Source organism: Mastomys coucha, unplaced genomic scaffold (assembly GCF_008632895.1).
Source record: "Mastomys coucha isolate ucsf_1 unplaced genomic scaffold, UCSF_Mcou_1 pScaffold21, whole genome shotgun sequence".
NCBI lineage: Eukaryota > Metazoa > Chordata > Mammalia > Rodentia > Muridae > Mastomys > Mastomys coucha.
This window is the reverse complement of record NW_022196904.1, coordinates 69,260,560-69,283,533: the sequence shown is the minus strand read 5'-3', so window position 1 is coordinate 69,283,533 and position 22,974 is coordinate 69,260,560. Positions and strand designations below refer to the sequence as shown.

Genomic DNA, 22,974 nt, shown 5'->3' with positions numbered 1-22,974 from the left:
CGTCTCCCTGCTTAGCGTCTTTCCTTGTGCTATATTCTCCCCAGCCCACTAAATAACTTTTATAACAAAACCTTAAATTGCATCAGAGTCTAAGAAGCCTTCTCCAGCTCACCTATTCCCCTTAGACACAATGAGCCCTCCTCCCATCTCCAGCATTTGACTTCTATTTCCATCCCCTGGGGACTGTGAGCAGGGATGCCAGGACCACAGGAGGTTCACGCTAAAGAGTGAGAAAGGAGGTCTGCCTGGTGCACTGGAGTAGAAGGAAGTACACCCAGAGGGGCTACACTCTGTCCGGGTTCCCTGGACCTAGACTTGAACCCTAGTTTACATTTCTCTATATCCTTGTAATCTGAGCACTTGGGAGGATGACGTAAGATCGTGAACAAGAGGACAACTTGGGGTGCATATCAGGCTCAAGGCCAGCGTGAGCTGATGGTATCAGACCCAGGCTCATAAACCAAGGATTTAACTCAATGAGAGACAAGAAAAACCCACAAGCCAGAGGATAGATAACAGCATGGCAGAGCTAGGTTAAAACAAGTTACCATTGGGGCCAGGATGTATTCAGCTCAGTGGTAGAGGACTTGCCTAGCAAATAAAAGGCCTTTGGGTCAATTCCTTGCAATACACACTCACACACACTCACACACACTCACACACACACACACACACACACACACACACACACACACACACACGAGCGGACAAAGAGATATACTGTCCTGATTTAGTTGAAGGCAAATATATACAGAAGACCCCAGAGATGCTCACTCAAACAGCAATTAGATTAGAAGAATTACAGATGGTTTCTGTGTGCTTTGTTTTCTGAATTTTTTATTCTGAAGAAAATAGAGATCTATATCACCCTCCAGAGCCTTCTCATTGCTCCTCACTGAGCTTTGGTCTGCTTGTTTCACTAAAAGCAAACACTTCTTGAATTGCTAGGTAAATATTGACACGTTGCTAAGTGAATAGGGCTGCCCAGCGAGCAGCCCTCCTCCAAACATCACAGGATTCATCTGTGATGTACCTTTGGGTCAATTATTTAAATCAGACTTAAAAGCCGACTCTAATGCTAAGAGGTGGAAAAACCCTCTTGACTCTTTACTTTGAATGTTCACCTTTCATCTGCTTCTTTCCTAGCTGGGCAAGAGGCTCTGTCTGGATCTGCATGATAGTTATAAGCAGCCGCCTGAGTCAGGCTACTGGGGTGATGCTGGCATTCACTGTGAACCAGCCACCTGAACCTTCCAGCAGAGGCAACTGTTTGTGGAGCCTGGAGGTGGCTTCCTCCTAGTAAAAAAAAACTTCAGAGTCCCAGAAGACCACACCAGCCATTTTATCCACACCAGCCATTTCCTACTCTCCCTAAGCTTCAAACACAAGTAAAGCCATTCCGGAAATGTGCCTCAGAGAAACATCACCAGAGGATGGAGGCTTCCACCAGATATATTAGAAACTGAAGGCCACCTGGTGGGGAAAACCCTGCTAACAACCCTCCCGTGGGCTGGCCTCTTGCTGTTCTGCACTCTTCCTTGTATCCTGGGAATACTCCTTGTCCACTTCTCTCCAGAGACAAGAAGGGGACCCACTCTTGACTCTGTTAGCCTGGCTTAGTACCACACACAGTTTCTCAATCCTTAAAAATGATAGGAAGAAATGAGTTTGGACTCTAAGTTATTGAGAGGATCTGATGACAGGACATCTCTGAGAAGTGCTGAGTGTCACACATGGACAAAACTGTGTGAGAACAGTTTGCTAAAACAACATGAACACAAACAGGAATCTAATCAGAAGGAAGACAATAGGTAAAACAACAATAACAACAACAACAAAAACAAAACAAAACAAAAAACAAAACCCAAAACCTAAGAGGAACAGAAGAATCCCTTGGTCCCAAATCATTTGTCACAATCAAGTTAGAGGGAGCTTGTGTATTCAGAATTCCTGTAACCGAAGAGAATGACGGTCTTGGAAATAAATGCTTCCTGGAGATCTTGTCTTTCATGCCTACCTTTCCAAGTCAAGGTTAACTCCTAAACAAACATCAGCCCTGCCTTTAACCTAGGCATCCTGCACCCTCCTAAAGCAGGCTGTGCTGGAAGAAGGCCTGGGCACTGGTCAGTGAATAGGGGCTCTGTGCTGATGCCACAGGCTCAGGCTGATGCCTCGTAAGGATAGACCAGGGCCATTCTACCATGCCAGGAGTTAGTCACCTCAACAGCGGTCTCGAGGTCAACACCACAAGCTCATGCAGGAATATGAGCCAGGAAATGAAGAAAGCCAAGGGAAACTGAAGGACTTCAAGTGTATGGTTAATTTTAAAAGAAAAATAAGATAAGGAGGTAAGACCTGCCGGAAGCAACTTTATTTATGCCTTGCACAAGAAGGACAGAGTCAATCCTTGAGAGTATCTTTCTGGAACCTGAACAGAGGCAAAGATCCCATGGCTCCTCCCTCCAATCTAGCCGCTTCCAACCTGTGGTCATGACTCCTTTGGTAAACCTCAATCTCTGAAAGTATTTACGCTATGATTTATAACCGTCGCAAAATCACAGTTATGAACTACAAATGAAATAATTTTATGGTTGGGGTCACCAAAACATGAGGAACTGGATCAAAGGGTCACAGCATTGGGAAGGTTGAGAACCATGGGTCTAACTCCTTAGGAATCAATGCTGAGTACAAACTCATGTTTGTACACATATAAATGTACAGTTGTTTTTTTTTTAAATAACACTTTGGTGTTATGGTTTTGGAAGGGAGGAGACCCCCCCCCTCACCCAGACTCATTTATTTAAACAGGTAGTGGTGCTGCTCTGGCTGGGAGTGGGATCTTTTGGACATGAGGTCGGGATGGCAGATACTGGGTGGCTGGCGCAGTTTGGGCCCTGGCTCTGACTTCCTGACTTCAGACACCAGGCACCTCACACTACTGCTCCAGCCTCAAGCTCTTCCTACCCCGAAGGCCTTCCTCACCATGATGGACTACACCGTCTCAACGGTGGGGCCAAGTAAAGCTCCCTCCCTAAGCTCCTTCCAGTCAGGTATTGGTGACGAGAAAATTAGCTAATAAATTTGGTCTTCTTTCCTTCCCTCTTTCCTTCTCCCCTCACCCCTCAAGATAAGAGTTTCTCTGGGTAGCCCTGACAGTCCTGGAACCAGGCTGGCCTCTGGGACCAAAGGTGTGGCCCACTACCTCCCAGCATAAATTTGGTTTTCAAAAGCTCTCTACAAATGAGATGACTGAGGAACTGTATCTGAAAGTAAGTGTAAATGTCACCAGCTAATCTAAATTGGTGAGTTATTCAAATGAAATACAGGGGAAAGATTCAAAGTACAAAGTGAAATGCTGGACAATTTTCAAAACATAGTTACTGTACATTCCCTTTACAGAGTAGACTTTAACTGCAAATATTGTGTAATAAGAACACCATATCCTTAGTGATACCTGCTGTGTGAGGCCTACTGTTATGGACAGGGTAGTCTTAAACACAAATATGATGACATTTTTGTTGTACACACCTTTCCACGAGGATTAAGCAACATCCCTCTAGATCTAAAGTCATGGATGGCATCATAGCCATGGCTATAAGACTTTGCTGGACCACACCAAACATCCATGGGCCACATGGAAGGTCCTCTGGCCTGGCTAATGGCCTCTGAAAAATCAACCAAACGACCAGAGTGCAAAAGCAAACACCTGACTCTCAGACCCCTATGTTGCCCTGTCTGCTCTAGGAGACGATCATTCGCTCAAGGTTACTGGCTCCCCAAAAGAGAGTGGACCAGGAGGCTTTTGCTCTTCCCATCAAGTGTTAGAGACGTGCTAGACACATGCTAAGGGGACACAGTTTAAGGAGGACACCTCTCTGAACAGCCATAGCCCATGAGGCTCAGTGTGGTGAATGGAGCAAGCTATGAGACACAGGAAGGGATACAGGGAGCTGATCAACTAAAAAGAGGGCGTGGAATCCTTTAAGCCTGCAGCTCGGTTGAACCCCAAAGGAAGGTCCAGTTAACCTGAGTCAGTGGGCCATTTAACACTGCCTCTCTTGGAGACAGGCTGTGAGTCCCGATGGTCTCCCTATATCTCATGCTTTCATCTTTCAGAGGCATGCCACCCGCCTCCAACATTCAGGTTTAGCCCTTCAAGTGTGTTCTTTTGGCTAGTGCTCTAGACACTTTTTAGGGTCCAGAGGATAAAGAGGACCCCATGACAAGGCCTTTGTGGTTCTCAGTGATAACCACATCTCTGAATGAGGATGGCTTCTCTGTCCCTCAGAGGTCAAGAGTGAAAATATCCCAATTGGAGCTAATCAACTAAAATAATCTTTTTTTTCTTCCTTCCAGGAGGTACTTGAATGAAGCTATCAGTCAAAAATTGGGCCAAGGATAAACCTAATTTAACCACTAAACCAAAATTTAAAAATTATAATACAGAAAATACATACATATATCTAATTTCCCAATTTCTTACGTTTTGTATCTACCTAAAAATGTCTACTGTGTTCTGCAAAGTCCTTGTCATGAATGATGATGATGACATCATGCTATGAAGGACAGAATGTTTCCAAGCAACAAAGATATGATTCTTTCTTCCACTGTCCATTATTTAAATACTAGCTGCTACCAAAGAGGCTATTTCTCATCTATGCCTTATAGATGATATATGAGATCCATTTTATTTGTGTTTTGCAGTCCTGAGACTAGAACCATGGATGCCAAGTGAGTCCTCTCCCACTCAGAGACTTAGGCTGAAAGGGTTCTTTGACCATCACACAAAGCCACATCAAATGGCAAGAGGGGACAGGCAGGGCAGTGAACTCACTCTTTGGTCAGAAGAGGACATGATTTGAGCAGGAAACGTGAGAGCCCAGAGTCCTGGAAGTAGAGGTCAGGAGGGGCAGTAGGGCTCTTCAAGTTCAAACACCGCACGATGACGTAGAGAACGGCAGCCACGGCAGCCAGCTTCACCCCATCAAACACGGCGGGGAGCTCGGGGGTCTCCAGCATAGCATTCATCTTGATCTAGAAAGCAAAGGCACAGGGTTCACACACAAAGCCAGGGCATGGAGGGTGGAGCCCCTCTCATTGCAGAGGCATGACCCACTCTGGATATGCTTCACCCCCCCCCCCACAGGGGTGCTTGCTCCACAGACCCCCATCATCACTGGACAGCACCAACGCCCAGCCAGTACCCATCACCAGGAAAACAGTTCCAAAGTGCTAAGGAGGGTACTGTGTTCTTCCCATAATCTCACAAGCAGTTCAGAACAAACTGAAAAATGTACAGTAATAGTCTTTTTGAAAGCGGGGGTGGGGTGGGGTGGGGGTGGGGCCGAGGGGGGAAGCAAGGCGAGTTAGGGAGGGCTAGAGGTAGTGGTCTGATGTTTCTGAACAAGCCACTTAAGTCCCTGTAGACTTTAATGGCACCTGGAGCACCAGGTGTGTTGAGTGTTGTTTCAGGCCTTGAACAGCCATGTGGGACCCTGGGGGCCACCAGGTAAAGCTGTGCTGCGTGCTGAGCCCACGTCTCTTAACTTCAGAGCGGGCCGAGAGAAAGCTGCTTTGGCCACACTCATCCATTTGCTCCACAAAGTCCAAGGCTCTGGAGTTCTATTCAGCCTTGGCTCAGGTCATGGTGGTCCTGGCTCCCGAGGCTTTCAGGCAATGTGAAGTGGAGCCAATCAATTAAAACACCTTTTTCTTCCTTCCAGGAGGTTCCTGAATGCAGCTCTCGGTCAAAAATCAGGCCAAGGACAGACCAAATTCAACCACAAGACCAAAATTTAAAAATTACAATACAGAAAATACATACATATATTAATTTCCCACAAACTGTCTTAATACTTCACATTTTAAGGTAAACATTCTCTTGTATACAAAGCATACACACACCACCTCAGCCACATAAAACCAAACAACAACAACATCATCTAGTATTTTCCTTGCTGCTCTACAGAACAGCAGAACATCAGCTGTGGCCTTAAGAATTAGACTAACTAGCCAGGCATGGTGATACACCTGGATCAGGAGTTCAAGGCCAAGCTGAGCCAAATGACACCCTGTCTCACAATGAAATGGGGGGAAGGTTAGGACTAAACTAACAAAAAAAGAAAATGCAATTCTCATAGCTCCGGTAACTATGGTAACTGCTTTCCCTGGAATGATTTCAACTAGCCGCTGCTAAAAGCAGTTATGAGAACCCTGGTAGCCAAGGATGGAGACGAACCGGGTAGGGTGAAAAAAAAATTCTCCAAAATGTGTATAACAGACTGAAGTCTCTAAAGAAAGTTCAGAGGGGCCTTGGAGACTCCTCTGAGGTGACCCAGACACAGGGCCAAAGACATTTGGGAAATCCCTGGCAAGGTCTCCAGTCTGGTGAGAAACAGAACAAAAGTCACAGCCTCTTACACAGCCTTCTGTAAACTTCCCAGAGGGCTAGCTAGCAAGATGGTTCAGTGGGAAAGGTGCTTGTTGCCAAGTCTGATGACCTGAGTTTGATCAGAACCCGGTGGATTCTGGTGGAAAGAGAAAAACCAGCAAGTTGGCCCCTGACTTCCACACATGCGCTGTGCCATGAACACAGCCACACGTACAAGAAAATGCTTTTTAAAAAGCTTTAAAAGTTAAGGTTGTCCTCCACTACATAGCCACATTCAAGGCCAGCTTGGAACACATGAATCCCTGTAATGATAGTGATGATGATGATGATGATGATGATGATGATAATAATAGTAATAATAATAGTAATAAATTTAAAAAAGACAACATCTCTTATCTAATGTTGGTTTTCTTTTGGTTTTGCTAATGTTGTTGTTTTTGTTTTTGAGGCATGGTCTGTCTGTCTAACTTTGGCGGTCCTGGAACTCACTTTGTAAACAAGGATAACTCAGAGATCCACCTGCCTCTGCCTCCCAAGTGCTGGGATTAACTGTGTGTATCACATGCCTGTCCCTGAAACCATGTCTTAAAAGAAAAGTAGAAGTGAACAATCTGCCAGAGACCCCGCAGCATCCCTGACTTCCATGCTGGTGAAAATGGAAGTAACCTTTAAACATTTCTCCATCCTTGCGGGAGGGAGAACAGAGGCTGCCATGCTGGTTTTCCCGGTCTACTTGTGGCTCAAGTCTAGCAACTCATCGAAAGCTCCTTCTCTCCCAGGCATCGTTTGCTATAATACATGGGAGGTGAAGCAAAGCCAAGACGAGTCTCTGCGGTACATACCTATGTTGCTTATTCCTCTCACGGAGATACGGGCTTTCCTTGAAGAGGTGTACAGGTGGACCAATCAGATCTGATCTTGTATTCAAATTAACCTAAAAGCTGAAAAGAATGGGACTCACGTGAGGTTTTAAAGAAGGAGAAAGAACCCTTTCTTTTTGTTGTTTGGAGACATGGTCTCCGTAGCAGCCTTGACCGGTCTTGAACTCATGGCACTCCTCTTGCCTGCACCCTCCCAAGCTCTGGCATTCGGGCATGTGCCACCATGCCTGGCCAAGAACCTATTTCAATGGAAACATAAACAGTACACTTTTCCTTCTCTGCGCTGAAAGTCTTTAGGGAAAGGGCAATTTCTTTAATTAACGTGTCTGCCGTGGTCTCGGATGCTCTCACAAACTGGCTGTAGGGGGCTGTGTGGGCCCACAGACCCACAGCTCTCACTGGCGCCAGAGACAGGTTTCTTCTGACTACAGCAAACTCAAGCTGCTTTTACCCTTTATCCCACGACACGATCTTCAGTAGTGCTGACAGGATAGGTGTCGTCGCTGTGGCCAGTGAGAAGGCTTTAGAGCGAGACAGCTCAGCAAATGAGTCACGATTTTTCTTCCAGACAGAGAGCCATGGCCAGGAACACGGGCACCAAGGAAAGTAGGAGGCACAAAAACAAGGCTCCAAAATTACAAAAGAACAGCAAGCACTACGCACAAAGCTCCGTCCTGCACAAACACTAATTCATTTACTCCTTCCTATGCCCTAGGAGACAGACGCCAGGATCCCCCCATTTTATAGGTGGGGAAACTGATGCCTACAAAGATTAAGTTATCTCAAGGTCACAAGGCTGGAGGGAGAAAAGTCCAATGCTCACATCTGACTCCAGGGACCTTCCTAGCCACAATATGGTGTGACTTGAAAGCCAGTAAGACACAGAGAAAAACGAAGTTAGGAGCAGTATGGAGGACAAACAGAAGACTCCAGAGGCTGGCCCCGAGTGACAGGGGTACCGGTGGATCTGGGTTCAAGCTCCACTTGTTTCTGATTCATCACACTGCAATGCCTTAAGACGATGAAAGGCTCGTGAAGGAAAGGCCTAACTAACTTTCACAGAGCTCCTGCTCTATCCCAAATCTGAGCTTTCCATAGCCTGAATGAGCCTCAGGGGCCACGGTGCAGTGAGGTAGTAACTGCAGAGTGGCGTCCCCAGCCGCATCACAGGCCACCTGAGCCCACCAACCCCAAAGGCTCGGCTGCAGGATGAAAACAAGGCTCAGCCCAGACTCGATCTAAGCTGCCAGCCCACGGCCAGGTGTGAGCTTTGCCTGGCTTTGGTAGTGGCGGTGAGACCTAGGTCCCCTGTCACAGAATTTCTTTTATGCAAAGGAGTAATTTATACCACCATTATTTATAGATGCTTTTACTATAAAATTTCCAATGACACATACAGAAATACTATATACCTACATCTCTGTGATGCTAGAAACGTCAACTCTAGGTGCAAGATACTTAGATTGCTACTTAGCAGTGTTTTCACTTATTTTCCAAGTTCACAATGACTTTTAACTATTTTTATTGCTAGAGAAAAAGATTTAAGAGCTGTGGGTAGAACCCAATGGTAGAACACTTCTAACAAGTGCAAGGTATTGGATTCAATGCTTGGTACCACAAGGAAGGAAGGAGGGAAGGAAGAAGGGAGGGAGGGAGAGAGGGAGGGAGGGAGGGAGGACAGGCAGGCTAGCTAGCTAGATATGCTTTAAGATAGCAACTAACAAAATATATGAAAGAAGTTAAAATCTAGAACAAGGAAAATAAACACACCAACAAACACAACAGCTCTGTGTCTTCTAGATTGACTCTGAGTTTTCTGCCCACCAGAGGAGAAAGAGAAACCCAGCCAGATCAGGGGTTCACAGAGTGGAAAGAGTTAATAACAGAGCAGCCTTACCCCTTAGATGCTTGGCACACACTTAGTAGAAAGAGGGCTTTTCTGGCCCAGAGTTATTTTAAAGATCTGCAGGACTTTATAGAGGGGACGTAGATTGACAGACTGTCCTCCTACAACTTTCTTTAAAATAGTAAATGCAGCAAAGAATTAATTTCCTCAACCCTTGAAAAATGCCAGGGTTTTAAAATCCAATTCAGGGCAGGCAATTCCATGGATGGTTTATAATTATTATGGCCCAAATTTACAGCCTTGGCCCAAGGCTTGAGTCTGAGGGTCTTGGGCATCAAGCCAGTTCTGCATGCTCCTAGGCAGTGCACCCTTAAATCCTAGCAGGCTTAAGTAGCTGACCACTTACTGGGTGCCTAGCATGACACAGAACCACATTAAATACCATTTGCAAACAACCAGGGGAAAAGAAGCTAAGGGTCTATGTACATTAGGGTCTTGGAGATGAGAAGCATTAAGCAAGGAACCTGGAACCACTATATCCAGAACTCAAGAGTATCAAGTCCAGGGTTTTAGAAGTGTGTGTATGTCTATATAGTAAATATCTACCTATCTACCTACCCATCAACCTATTTAGGTATTAAACTAGGAATTATCAGACAATCCAAAAAAAAAACTCTTCACATCCATTTTAGCTCATCTTACATATTATTTATGGTGATTACTCTCTCCATTTTTCTTTCCTTTTTTACAAATCTGTCCTGCCACTTAACATTAAATATTCTGAACTTTGTCTAGACATATCGAGCATAGAATATACCATACTACCTTGAATGTGCTAGATTTCATCTGGTCTTGGAAGCGAAGCAAGGTCAGTCCTAGTTATTACTCAGATGGAAGACAAACCAAACTCAATGTCTTGAACTATCTGGAATGTTCCCTACCTCCGTTTTCTAGGCAGATGAAATCCAGTTGAAATAGGCCCTAACCAGTCTTAGATGCGGGAAGGTCCCAGAAGGGCTGGTGGGCTGGCTTTGTGAAGCAAGCAAGTGAACCAGCCTTCCTCCACCTCCACCTGTCTCCGTCTCCTGCTTCTGAGGAGCTGAGTTTCCCATGCACGGGTGTCAATCTTTCCTCTGTGGGTTACTATAGTCCAGTCCTGCTATTTTATAAGTAAATTTAGGTCCTGTAACTGATAGTTAGTATTCCATTTGTGCAAGGAGCTGCTAAATGCCTAGCATCTGGTCATTAAGGGAGCTCACAGCGCTGCTGCTGGACTCTAAGTCGTGCTTGGCTGGTCTTTCCACCCATGCCTAAGATCTGGGCTGTGCCTCCCACACTTTGCACTGCTCACCCATGGCCAAAGGTATCACTTAAGGGTGGAGGCCCCTGCACTGGCCTGAGACCTGGGAACTAGAACCTGTTCTGCCTGGTCACCTTGGAAAAGTCACTTAGCTTTTCGGAGCCCTAAGGGTCTCAGTTGTAAAAATGAAAGGCTTAGAAGTAGGAAACCCTGAGGTCTCTTTCAGTTTGAAATGTCTGAGATTCAGGGGATACGATTGCAGCCCTTGGTTAAACGCATGAGGAAGTGGGAAGGGGGTGCGGTGGAATTTCTCTGTGCTTTGTATCAGAAAGCATCCCCTGCCTTGCTGTCTCAGACCACACATAATAAAATCCACAGACCTTGAGGCCTTTGCTCATTCTTCAGATCAATTATATACTTTCAAGCTGTGTCATTTATACCAATAACTCCATTATTCTACTCCAGTAAGTGTCTCAAAATATCGGCTATTGCCATCATCACTACTAAATTCTCTCTCCTTTCATCTCTGTAAACGTAATCTAACACACAGAAATCATACAAAGGCATCCGGCCAGGGAGCACAAAGGCCCCATCAGACAGTGAGACAGCTGATTACCTGCATGGGCTTCCTCCAACAAGATTAAAAACAACCCCAGGGCATTCTCTTCCTGAGTCCTCCGCAGAGGAACCCTATTAGATTGAACACATCACTCGATAATAGACAGTGGTCATAAAGTTCCCCAAAGGGTTCCAAGAAGCAGGGCATGCTGACACACGCAGAGTCCCATGACTCAGGATACGGAAGCCGGACAAGGGGAATGCACCAGGCCAGCTTGGCTTGGAACACAATAAGATGCTTCAAGCTATGTTGCTCCTTGTTTTATAGTAACCTCCTTCCAATATCCCAAGTCCTGCAAAGGGTCCCTTCTGCTAGAGCCAAGCCTGCCCTCTGTATTTACCATCCCTCACCCCAACAGGACCCATAACTCTAGGCTAGCACACAGAAGGCCTCTGGCAACTGAAGCTGTTAGGGTGTCAACGAACAACTCTGCCACAACAATATAGCCTGTGTCTACTCAACTCCATCCTGAGGTGGCGAAAAACAAGACAAAACAAAACAGACAACCCTAGTGTGGGTAGCACAACTCCTTTGAAGGGAAAGTAAGTAGGAAAAGGGGCGGTTTCTGCCATTTCACTGAGAAGTCAGGGCTGCCATTCACCACAGGAGGTAAGTGCTAAGTCCAGAAGAAGCCAGTGTCCTCCTCTGAGATGTGTCTTTGCACCTGAAGGTATTCACTACTTTTATACTTTACTTCTCTATTACTGTGATAAAATACCATGAGCAAGGAATTTGGGCTCATTTTTCTAGAAGGCTAGTGTCCATGACAGTAGAGCAAAGGTGGGGGGTTTGGGGGGCAGGAACAGGAAGCTGAGGACTCACATTCTGAACAGCAAGCAGAACTCGGAGACAGAACGAGACTGGCTCTGGACTTTAAAACCTCAAAGCCCACCCCTAATGACACTGCTCCTCCAGCAATGCCACACCTCCTAAACTTTCCCAAACAGTGCCATTAATTGGACCAAATACTCAAACATCTGAGCCCGCTCAGATGAACATCTGAGGAACATCTACTGAGAACTGGGCAACCCCTAAAAACCTGGGTTCCATTCCTGGGAGCTCTAAGACACCTGGTGGTTGTACATCTGAGCCAACAGCTCATAGAAGAGGTCCACATGATCTACATCTTCTCCCTCAGAGTTTGGGGAGGGTAGAGTGATCACTTGTGTGTTCAGGGCTAAGAAAGACCCTTCTTCTGGACCACCACTACTACAAACTCCCACTTGAGAAGCCCTGGCAATTGCACCAATTCTCATTTCAAAAGGTGCCAAGAGGCATTTATTTTTCTGCTTCAGCACTGAGTAACTAACTAGCTGTTTTCCTCCCATAACTACTGCTGCCTCTTGGGGCCACCCAGGAAGATCAGAGCAGGTGTACCAGGCTGACATTGCTGGAGCAGAGAGGCTGAAAGCTTCAAGTGAGAAGACTTTTCACTAGCCAGCCACAGCGACATACAAGCAGTGCCAGAACACACACACACAGGAGCACACACACAGAGGAGCTCACACACAGGAGTGCACACACAGAGGAGCACACACTCAGGAGCACACACTCAGGAGCACACACACACAGAGGAGCACACACACAGAGGAGCACACACACACAGAGGAACACACACACAGAGGCACACACACTGACATAGACCGACATCTCTTACAAATTAGATCCTGCAAGATGAAGGACTGTACAAAGTCATATATAATTTGATTAAGTAAAAAAACATGGTAGATAATTAAATATATTTATGTTAATGTTGCTTCAATTTCATTAAAAATTCAGATCTTGAAATTCCTGTGTGTGTGTGTGTGTGTGTGTGTGTGTGTGTGAGAGAGAGAGAGAGAGAGAGAGAGAAAGCGCACAAACTCACACAGGTGACAATAGTTTTATTTAACTGGATTCTTCTATAAAGTCATAAGGTCATAAACTGGTGAAGTTTTCAAGCATAGTTTCTGAGCTCACAGTCAAAAATAAGAACTAGGGGCTGGAGAGATGCTCATTAGTGAAGGCCATGTGTTGCTTTTTCTAAGGACTCGAGTTCAGTTCCTAGAACCCACATGGAGGCTCACAAATATCCAGAACTCCAGTTCCAAGGCAGTAGATACCTTTCTAACTTCTATGGGCACACATACATACACAAAGTACACATGCATACCCACAGGCAAACACTCATTCCCAGAAAATAAAATAAACCTCAAGAGGATTTTTCCCCCATTGACAAAGTTTCTACGTGTAGTCTTGGCTGTCCTAGAACTCAGTCTGTAGACCAGACTGGCTTCGAACTCAGAGATCCACCTGCCTCTGTCTCCCAAGTGCTGGGATCAAAGGTGTGCGGCACCACTGCCTGGCTCAAAGGAAATTTTTTAAGAAAAGCAAGAACATGCTGACTTCACATCAAAATGTCAGAAATGGCTAGTAACCCACCAGCTTTCAGAAAAAAGGCTCACGGAACTAAAAATACCTGACTGACTGAGTCACCCCGAGCTTTTAATTGGGCACCATGCGTTTAGTGAACTGCTAAAGAGAAGCTGGTCTCTCCCGCATGCAAAGAAGCTTGGGAGAAGAGCATGTTGCCTCCCTCCTAGGGAGAAGGGTGGAGAGCCTGCCTCTCCCCAGAGCAGAAATGTTCTCATCCATAAAGAAACCAACCCATGCAGAGAAAGGAAGGGGCAAGCAAAACAAAAGCTGGCAGTTTCCTCTAGAGAGATCCCAGAATCTTCAAAGAGGACATTTCTAAGAGAATAGTTTAATAGGAGATTAGACAGCTCCACATAGTGTACTTTTAAAAACCTATACCAAATTAAACTCTAATATCAAAGCAAATTCTCAGTTTACCAGGACTGGACAAATTCTACTTTCTCATTTGTTTCATGGACAGACCACCCCACCTCCAACCCCTTCTTTTCCTCCTTTTTTCTTGACAGAGTCTCCTGCATTCCAAGCTGATCCAGAAATTACAGAGCAGCTGAGGTGACCTTGAATTCCCGATCCTCTGGCCCCCACCTCTGGAGTGCTGCGATTCCAGGCATGAGTCATCCTGCCCTGTTTTACATTGTAGGGACCAAACTCAGAGCTCCACTCGTGCTAGGCAAGGGCTCCACCAACTCAGCTTCATCCTCAGACCCATCTACTAGATGTTTTTTTTTTTTTTTCAGAGAAGGGCACAAGTGAAGCGAACAGCTCTGGATCTACAGCAAAAAGAAACCCAGGGAATGTTTCACACAAACAGACCTGCAGAGAAGCTTTTAGAAAGGAGAGAATGGGGTGGCGGGGTGCATGGCAGTCAGCATGGTTATGAAGCTGACCACCTTGCATCTCACCAGCGTAAACAGCAAACAGCAGATGTGCATGGAGACGGTTTGTCAAGCCCTTCACCTCCCTACAGGGAAAAGCGACTCATCCCATTTCCCCAGGCCTGCTGGAGCTGAGCTAACTCTCTCCCGCCCCCTCCCAGCTCTGTAGCTCTTATGAAGTCTACCAGCTGTGAGAGCAATAGCTCTCCTCAAGGCTGTACCAGTGGGCCCTTTAATACAAGGATAGATAGTAATGACAGCTCCCATCTTCATTTTCCCGGAGACTGACGGAAGCTCCTGGGGCAAGAGAACGCAGTGTACGCAGCAGCCTTGGAAGGCGAGCTTTTCTTTCAAGTTGTAAAGTATCCTGGAAGTTATGAGAAGAAACAAGAGCCTCTGCCAGATCAGGGCAGCGGGCCTGGATGTCACGTGGCTCCATTGACTCTCAGACAACAGGTGTGAGCAGCCAACACAGAGAAGTACCAACCACTGACTGACTCCGCGGTCCCTGGGCTAAAATGAAGGGGTAGTTTGGGATGGACACTAGTGTGGGTTAGCCTCTGCTATCAGTCATGTGGATTCAGAGAACTGAAACTTTTAGGGTACAACCCAGGTGGTAAGACCCAGAAGGTCTGGAGTCTGGATGTCAGAGGAGAAAGAGTCTCTTTTGTATGCTCTCTATTTCTACCCACGGCATTTAGAGTTGTCCCTTGAGCATGTGGTGCCGGGCAGCTTTGGGTAAGTCTCTTGCTTGAGAGCCCCCATGATCTATCCAAACACAGGTTTTGGAATCAGAGGCCCTGAGTTGGGGTCCCGATTCTGCCAACTAATCTTAGGTAAATCATATAAACTTCATGTTAATTTGTATTTCCTTCTGAAAATGAGAGAGCATAAGTTCCTTTACGTGGCTGCCAAAGAGGGAACGAAGCTGGCGGGTTAAACTATATGGGTTAAAGACCTTTTAAAATTACAAAGTATCTACAGACACATGAAAGGTTCACAAAACATTTTGAACTCTTGATAGGAAAGCTACCTTAATATTTCAGGGTTAGAGAACTGTTAGTTTGAAAAGTGACGGGAAGGGATTTTTAACACATGTGGCCAGGCAGCCCTGAGCTTGGCTTTATCAGATCTTTGCATGGGGGATACCGAACAATCTAGAAAAATATAAATAAAAATTCAAAAGGAAGCACACTGGGTTGGTATATTTTGGGGTTTGAGCTAAATGGATTGCTTTGCCAAATAAAGAAATAGAAGTAAGTTCACACCCTCAAATGTTCTCGTCTCCCCATCCCTCCAATACAAACACCCTGCTGTTGTTCTGGGCCTGCCCCCCCTCCTCCCACTCTAGAAGCAAAATTTCTCAGCCTTTTTAAAGCTCGAGGGCGAGTCCCAACTGCCACCCTTAGTCTGCCAGCTACTTCACCCTTTGACTTTTGTCCAAATCTAGTTTCGCCCATAACCAGCAGCACCTGCTCCAGGTTCCCACCTGGCCTCCCTTGGTGATACACTGTACTGGACAACAGGTAGCCAGCCCCCTGCAGCATGGCTCTGGAGCTCTTCCTCTGCAGGGCCTTCCCCAAACGTAAGTGTCACCTCTTCGTCAGTGTCCTGGGAGGTGAGGAGGTGCCAGCGAGGGAGAGGATTTCAACAGATGTAGAGCAAATCCTTCTCACAACTGGGAAGAGGGTATAGGCATTTACAGAAAATGAATCCACCTGCTTCAAGTGGCCAAGGCAGTTGCTTCACAAATGAAAAGGACAGAATCATTCGGTGGGGCATTCCTATCAACTGTGAGAAGAGTTCATGCCAACCGTGAGGGAGGGGGTGCTTTACAGACGACACCCTGTTCTCTCATTCCACCCAAATCCCCCTGTATACACAGCCTCAGCGGCAGTCTGTCTTCTGTGGGCATTATGCAAGAAGTCTAATACACAGTATCCATAATGTGCTGGACAGTGCAACCCATAGGAGTAAGAACTGAATCCTGTAGGGCCGACCACAAACCCCGGAGGAATTCAAACAGAAGAAGCAGAGGGAAGAGGGAGATGGCATGGCAGTTGGGGATCCTCGAGGAGAGACAGAACAGAAAAGAGAAATGGAGTGTGCACAGACATCAAGGTCACTGCTGAGCAGCGTGAGGCAGGCAGACCAGAGCGGGGTTTGGAGCGGGGACCATGAGTCACTGTGGAATGTGGAATGATGCTTCCACGCTGTTTACAAGGGGAATTCCAGGAGTCAGCCTGGAAGCCAGTGACACAGGGATGCTGTCGTGGCAGTGGGCAATGAGCTGTGTACATCCTACTGTTCATGTGAGGGGCTGACGTACGGCTGGAGGTGTGGGGAACATTATTAACTTGGCCACTGGAACCAGACTCTCAGCTCTGTTGGAACATGTACTGTCACTCACCACTGGAGCCACAGTGACAGTCCGAGATGGAATCTAACTCATCTTGGAGGAACTTCTGTATCGGAGGCCTAGCTCCTCTAGATTCTAAGACCGCAGTGGCCTACCCTCACATGTAAATGCCAATCATGACTAGGAAATCTGCTAGTGCCATCTCTTCATAAGAATGAGTCACCTCTCATTCCAGCCAATGCCTTTCAAATGAACTCTTCCTAGTTGACATTCTACACAGGTGGAAACCCATGCTTTTGAGCACATAGTGGGCGTCTTGTAAGCGGATCCAGCCTGCTGAAAAGACTCAATTAGGCTAATGCACCACCACTGTGATTCCTTTAGTCCTATTTTCTTGCCAGATTATTCCATCAAGCTGAGAGTGACCTGGGCTTGCAGCAGCTTTTAGGTATTTAAAGACTATCTTGAAGATCCGGCAAACCATTTGTACATCCAAGATGAAAGTTTTCAATTTCCTGTCATTCAGAGAAGCTACTGTCCACAGCTCTTTTTTTTTTTCCTACTCTCTTGCCCTCGTAACTAAAGAATATCTCAGTAGGCCAAAAAGTTAAGAAATCTACTTCAGACATGGCTGCCTCGAAAATACAGATAAGCCACAGTGGGGACAAGCAGTTGCCTGGAAAGGAACAGATCTGGACACCCTCCACCCCCATGCTGACACATGCTGCAGACCTTTATAAAGCAAAGCCTTCTGCGGCTCTGCTGAGACAGTCAATGCCACAACATTCTCTAGAGTTTTCTCTACTGGACATAAGCTCATTTGAATAGCACTAATCCTATGTTAATCTAGACCAAGAGGCCATTTGGATTATAAAATAAAGCTTCCTTTTTAGCATTTGAGGGAAACAGGACTGAGTCCTTTAGAACAATTGATGTCTGCAAGATTTCCACTTACTGAGACTTCCTCTGATCTGTAGTGCCAGCTGGGGAGATGGGCTCCCCACAGGCCAAGACAAACTTGGCCTGAATTGTAACTGTGCTGCACACTACTTGTGTGATTTTGGGCATGTTTCTTAACCTCTCCGCACCTCATTAAACAAGAAGAATAGAACCTTCCTTGGAGAGTCACTGAGAAGCTTAAATGAGGTAGCCAGGGTCAAGCGCCCATGCCAGAGCATCCTGTTATTATGAGTTTAAAGATATAAACGCGATGCTAGCTTGGCAATGGTGTGTTCACCAGATAAGGCCAAAAGGGGGCTTGCTATATCCACCAAGACCGGAGGACCTCATTCCAGAAACTAATGATAGCTCTTCCAGCTTGGCTAGTCTACTGTCTGACCTGCATGTGAGTCATCACCACTCTCCTACACCCAAACACACACACCATACATATACCCATACACCCACCACACCCAAATACACCCATTCTCTCTCCCCCCCCCCTCACACACACACACACACACACACACACACACACTCCAGTGCACAATGCACCGCCACTGCAGACAACTAGTTTCTCCATCACCCTACCCAGGTTTGTTCTGGGATCTAATACCACATTTGGCTCTGATGCCATTATCTTTACCATGCTATATATCTTAAATGAAGGAACAGAATGGATGATAGGAAACATTCTAATTGGGTAGCTCACTGTTTACCAAGTGTTTGCAATGTTCATACGTGACCTTGATTACTCCTCAAATGAGGCACAAGGTGCATTTGTGTTGACAGTGGAGGCTGGCTTCATAATTTACGACTTACAAAGTGTACACTCAGACATTACCTCACTTGGTACTTTGCAACAGCTTTGAGTGTTGGAATATAAGCAAGGAAACTGAGACCCAGGGACCCCTCCCTGTGCTGGGCCCTGGGAAAGGCTCTAGGAACATGGTAGGGGAAGCAGTCACCAAGTTGCAGCTGGATGGAGCCCACCTTCAGTCCCCTTGACAGGAGCTCTCTAAGGCCATTCAAACACAGACATGAAGACATTTGCATTCCTCCTATGAGTCCTATGGTGACGATGTCAGTGCCACACCCACCCTCCTCTGTGGGACTGACCTGTAATGGGTGGTATTAATGACAGACCAACGGAAATAGACTATTATCTAACTGGCTGTCTTCTCCTTGGCATTCTCCGTCGTCTCACTGTGCAGGACAGTTTTTTCAATGGCATTGACAAGAATGAGTGAGCACTTTATCTACATTCCAGACACAAGAGGGAACTGTGGCCAGAGCGCTTGGGAGCTGATGGTTACAGTGTGAATTCAGTTCAGGCCACCCAGGGAGTGTGGAACACAGCGAGCCTCCCTCTGCTGGGCTATAGACAGAGAAGCCCATGAAGCCCCAGTCCCCCGGAAAGGTGCTTCGGGCCCCCAGTATCATCTTCAGCAGAGGAGAAGCTCCACAAGCATTTGCTGAACCCATGAAATCAGTGAACACCTCCCGTCATCCAAGATTCCAGTCACACCACAAAATCCTAGGAAGGCTGAACTCCCCTCCACCTCCAGGGATAAGCAATCGCACAAATGGTTACACGAGAAAAGCTTGCCAGAATATATGTGTGGCAATCTGCTGACATGCATCAGTCCGTGTTACCTGAATATAAGCAAGGGAGAGAAAACCACGGACAATATGCCATCAACTATATCAAAGAGGAAGAAAAGGGATATTAATGTATCACATCTGCTGGGCTACACATAACACACACCTGAAATATATATGAGACACTAGTAACGGTCATTACTTCTGGTGACATTGTTCAGTCTTTACCTCGATGTACCCACCCAGGTCGCGTTGTGTCAATGCATTGCCTGTTCAAAAGCAGATAAAACTTTCTATACCACAAAGTACCTGGTTTCTCCAACAGATCAGACTGGGAGGGGGAGAAAGGGAAGGGGAACCTATGAAGCTTAGGAGTAGGGTGCATGCATAGTATGGGCAAAGAAGCTGGGCATGGTGGTGCACATGTAATTCTGGCACTGGGGAGGCTAAGACAGAGAAATGGTGTACTTTTCAGGATAGCCTGGGCTACACAGTGAGACCCTGTCCTAAATAACGACCTCATAGAGTCAAGGACACAAAGAGACAGTCTTAAGTGGTAGAACAATGAACTAGAATGAAGAGAATCAGGAGCTCAGCCAATCTTGGGCATGTTCAGGGTGGCAAAGCTATAGGCTGACTACATTCAGTGAATGACTACATATGCAGTGTTAAAAGTATTACTGTTAATTTTAAAAAATGTTAATGGATGTATAATAAGAAATATTTACAGATGAGACATGATGGTGGGTGGGATCGACTTTTCAAGATAAATGTGGCTTGGGGAAAGTACTAGAGGAGTAAACGAACTCCATTACTCATAAGCTGGGATGGGCCCTAGGGCCATGGGGGCTCAATACATGATTCTTTCTATTTCGTATCCTCAAAATAGCCGCAATAAAAGGCTAACAAATGAACGAGTGGTTTTATAGGAACAGGACAAGAGCCTCAGTAGCCAATGAGCTCCAAAGTCACCCCCAGTTTTCAGCTCCAGTCAACTTCAGGGCAATAGCCCCTGAGCTCCTGTGTGGCCATGACATGTGAGCCAGCTGCTGGCTGCTGCCACCTGGACCATGTGTTTAGGTCATCCAAATGATTTATTCTATCCAATTACTATTTACCATATTACTTCTTCATTCGAAAGTTCCTGCCTCTTTTCTGTGCTAAGCCCATCTCTGTATTTCTCAATAATGGGGTTTCCTGGCTCCAACTCATCAGGATTTCACACACACAAATGAGGGGTACCAAGGCTGTATGTGTGGTACCTAATATTATTAGGGATCCCAGCATTTCAGGGTATTTCAAGTATTTCCTATTATCATTCACATAAACAAAGAAGTTTGAGTGCTGCGGGTTCATCTAATGAGAACCAAGGAAACCTCACAAATAGAGCCTGGGCCCTGGACTGGGAAACCTTAGCACAAGGTCAGAGAGCTGGCGCACCAGAGTGAACAAGCGCCTAAGATGTGATGAGAAGTCGTCCCTTCACGTGCTGTCTCAGGAACGTAATAGGCTTACACACACACACACACATGCTTCAGAAAAACGCATGTGTAAACATTGCTGAAATGCCTTCCTTAATCCTAACCCTTACTAAGGTTGCTGAGCTCATGCCTCTGCCCCCTCCTACCTTCCATTGCTTAAGAAATTCAACGTGGTGCTTCATACATGAATGAATCCAGATCCCAAGGTGTCAGTAGAGGACAATTTCCTCTACCGGTTTTATATTTTGGTAACATGCTAGAAACTCATGGTCTGTGCCACCAAAGACACTGAACCTATAAACCCACCAATTGGTACCAGTTACAGAGAAAGCTGGACTGAATGGACACTCGTTTCCTAGTACTGCTTACAGAAGCCGGAAACAGTGAGAACACTTCGTGACTAGAACCTTCTGCAGGAAATCTAGGCCCTCCCAAATGCTATGACCCTGTATCTATCAGGGCAAGTTTTTGACCTGTATAGAACAGTCTCTGTATTCTTCTTTTTCTTTTTTTCAAGACAAGGTAGCTTGGCTGTCCTGGAACTAGTTCTATAAACCAGGTTGGCCCCAAACTCACAGAGATCCACCTGCCTCTGCTTCCAGAATGCTGGGACTAAAAGCGTGTCTCACCACCGCCTGGCTGAACTCTGTATTCTAAGACATTGACTTCCTCAGATGCTAACATATTTGTCGACAGATTTATTCATAAATAAAATGAAGGTGATAAGCGATATGAGGTCTGCTTTCCTTATTTGAAAAATTTTGAATTTGGGTGAGCCTGCGTTGGACTTCCTGGTTTTGTTTTTCCACTGTCCTCATTGACATGACTTAAGTACATAAAAAAATTGTCCAGAGTGATGGTGAACAACTGGGGGACACTTGTTGGGAGTTTGTCTCTTTTATTGGAGAAAAGAATAACTCAAAACCATATCCCCTCTCCTCGACCACACAAGGCACCTGTGGCACAAACTGACCGAGGGATGCTCTGCGGCCCGGCAGTAAGCAAAGACCAAGAAGTGATGACTCAAGACTGGCCTCACTAACATCTTGGACATTCAATCACTTCCAAGGTGACTCTAAGGCAGACTCAGAGATAATCAGGGGCCAATAAAAGCAAGAGGCCGAGGAACATTTAGAGAAAACCCAAAGCCCACAGGCAAAATCGAGGAACCACAGAAGACCAGAAGACTGGGTTTAAACCAACGAGGTTATTTAAAACACAGGTGTAACCACAAAAACTCAAATGTGAAGAGCCAGGAAACCCTCTTCTTAGGCCCAGAGAAAGCTTTATTTAGCAAGCAAAGCTGGCTCAGTGGGAGTGGCAAAATGGATGGACGGCCTGAGAAACTTCCAGTCGGGTCAACAAAAGTCATACATAGATTTGGGGGACAATGGAAGTGAACAGAGCTGGTTCTTCTGAGTCAAGAGAAAAGGGGTGTGGCACTTATTAATGCTCTCCAAACAGGAAGTCCGGAGGGGAAGGGAAGGCTGCTGTTCAAAGGTGAGAACACGAGAGAAAACGACTGTGCAAACTCAGGGCCAGACAACAGGAGCTGGAAATGAAACTCTCTGGACGCCAGAGAACGCAGGGAACCACCTCTGCCATTGCTTGTATGATCTGCCCAGAGGGCACAGTTGGAGCCCGGGGTCTAAGTGTTCCTTATTCTCTTCACAGACCAACCTGGAGGAGGAGCCTTCTACCCCTCCTGGCATTTTCTCAGGCTCAGAGCTCTTCCTAGTGAGGGACAAGGAACAGGCAAATCCCTCACAGATAGACAGGGAAATCGGTCCAATGGCAAACTTCTGACTTCTTCCTCGCCCTCCTAACTCAACACAAAAGCCTGGTAGGTTTTCTCTCCCACCAGCAGACACCCCTCCTAACTCCTCTGTCCAGGCTGTCGGGGATTCAAGGCTGGTCCTGAACATGTTTATCTGAAGCTGTGGACCTCATCAGCTCACCTTTCTTTGTTTAAGATGACCAATCCAAAATAAGGGGAAGGGGACCCATTCCAGACCCAGAAACAACTCCCAGCCCTGGTTAAGGGGTGTGTATTCTGGTTTCTGAATGTCCCTTCTCCACTTTGTGAGGAGTCTTCCTGTGCACTTTGCGATGTGCATATGCTAATTCACCTTTAATAAAGTTTGTTGTCTGTTGCTACCTGCTGTGTCTAAGTTTTTTTTTCCTGCCGTTTAATGCTTTAATTGGTGGAGAAAATGAGCCAGATCAAGATCCTTAGACAGTAGAGTAGGGCAAAGAAAAGAAAAAC

At 46.1% G+C, this 22,974-nt stretch overlaps 1 protein-coding gene and 1 long non-coding RNA gene across 2 annotated transcripts in view; one reads left to right on the top strand and one right to left on the bottom strand.

Moving 5' to 3' along the window:
- The window catches only part of Abhd2 (abhydrolase domain containing 2), an 81,317-nt gene that overhangs the window by 52,633 nt on the left and 5,710 nt on the right, over positions 1 to 22,974 (bottom strand). Inside the window, exons 2-3 of the mRNA XM_031387058.1 lie at positions 7,234 to 7,332; positions 4,835 to 5,034 (exon numbers count right to left, since the gene is read on the bottom strand). Coding sequence (XP_031242918.1) covers positions 4,835 to 5,028 — 194 coding nt within the window. The 5' untranslated portion in view covers positions 5,029 to 5,034; positions 7,234 to 7,332. The remainder of the gene's footprint in view (positions 1 to 4,834; positions 5,035 to 7,233; positions 7,333 to 22,974) is intronic.
- Positions 4,626 to 5,837, top strand: LOC116102433. Its single transcript, XR_004123180.1, has 2 exons — positions 4,626 to 4,731; positions 5,724 to 5,837. It is a non-coding gene; the product is annotated as an uncharacterized LOC116102433 (long non-coding RNA).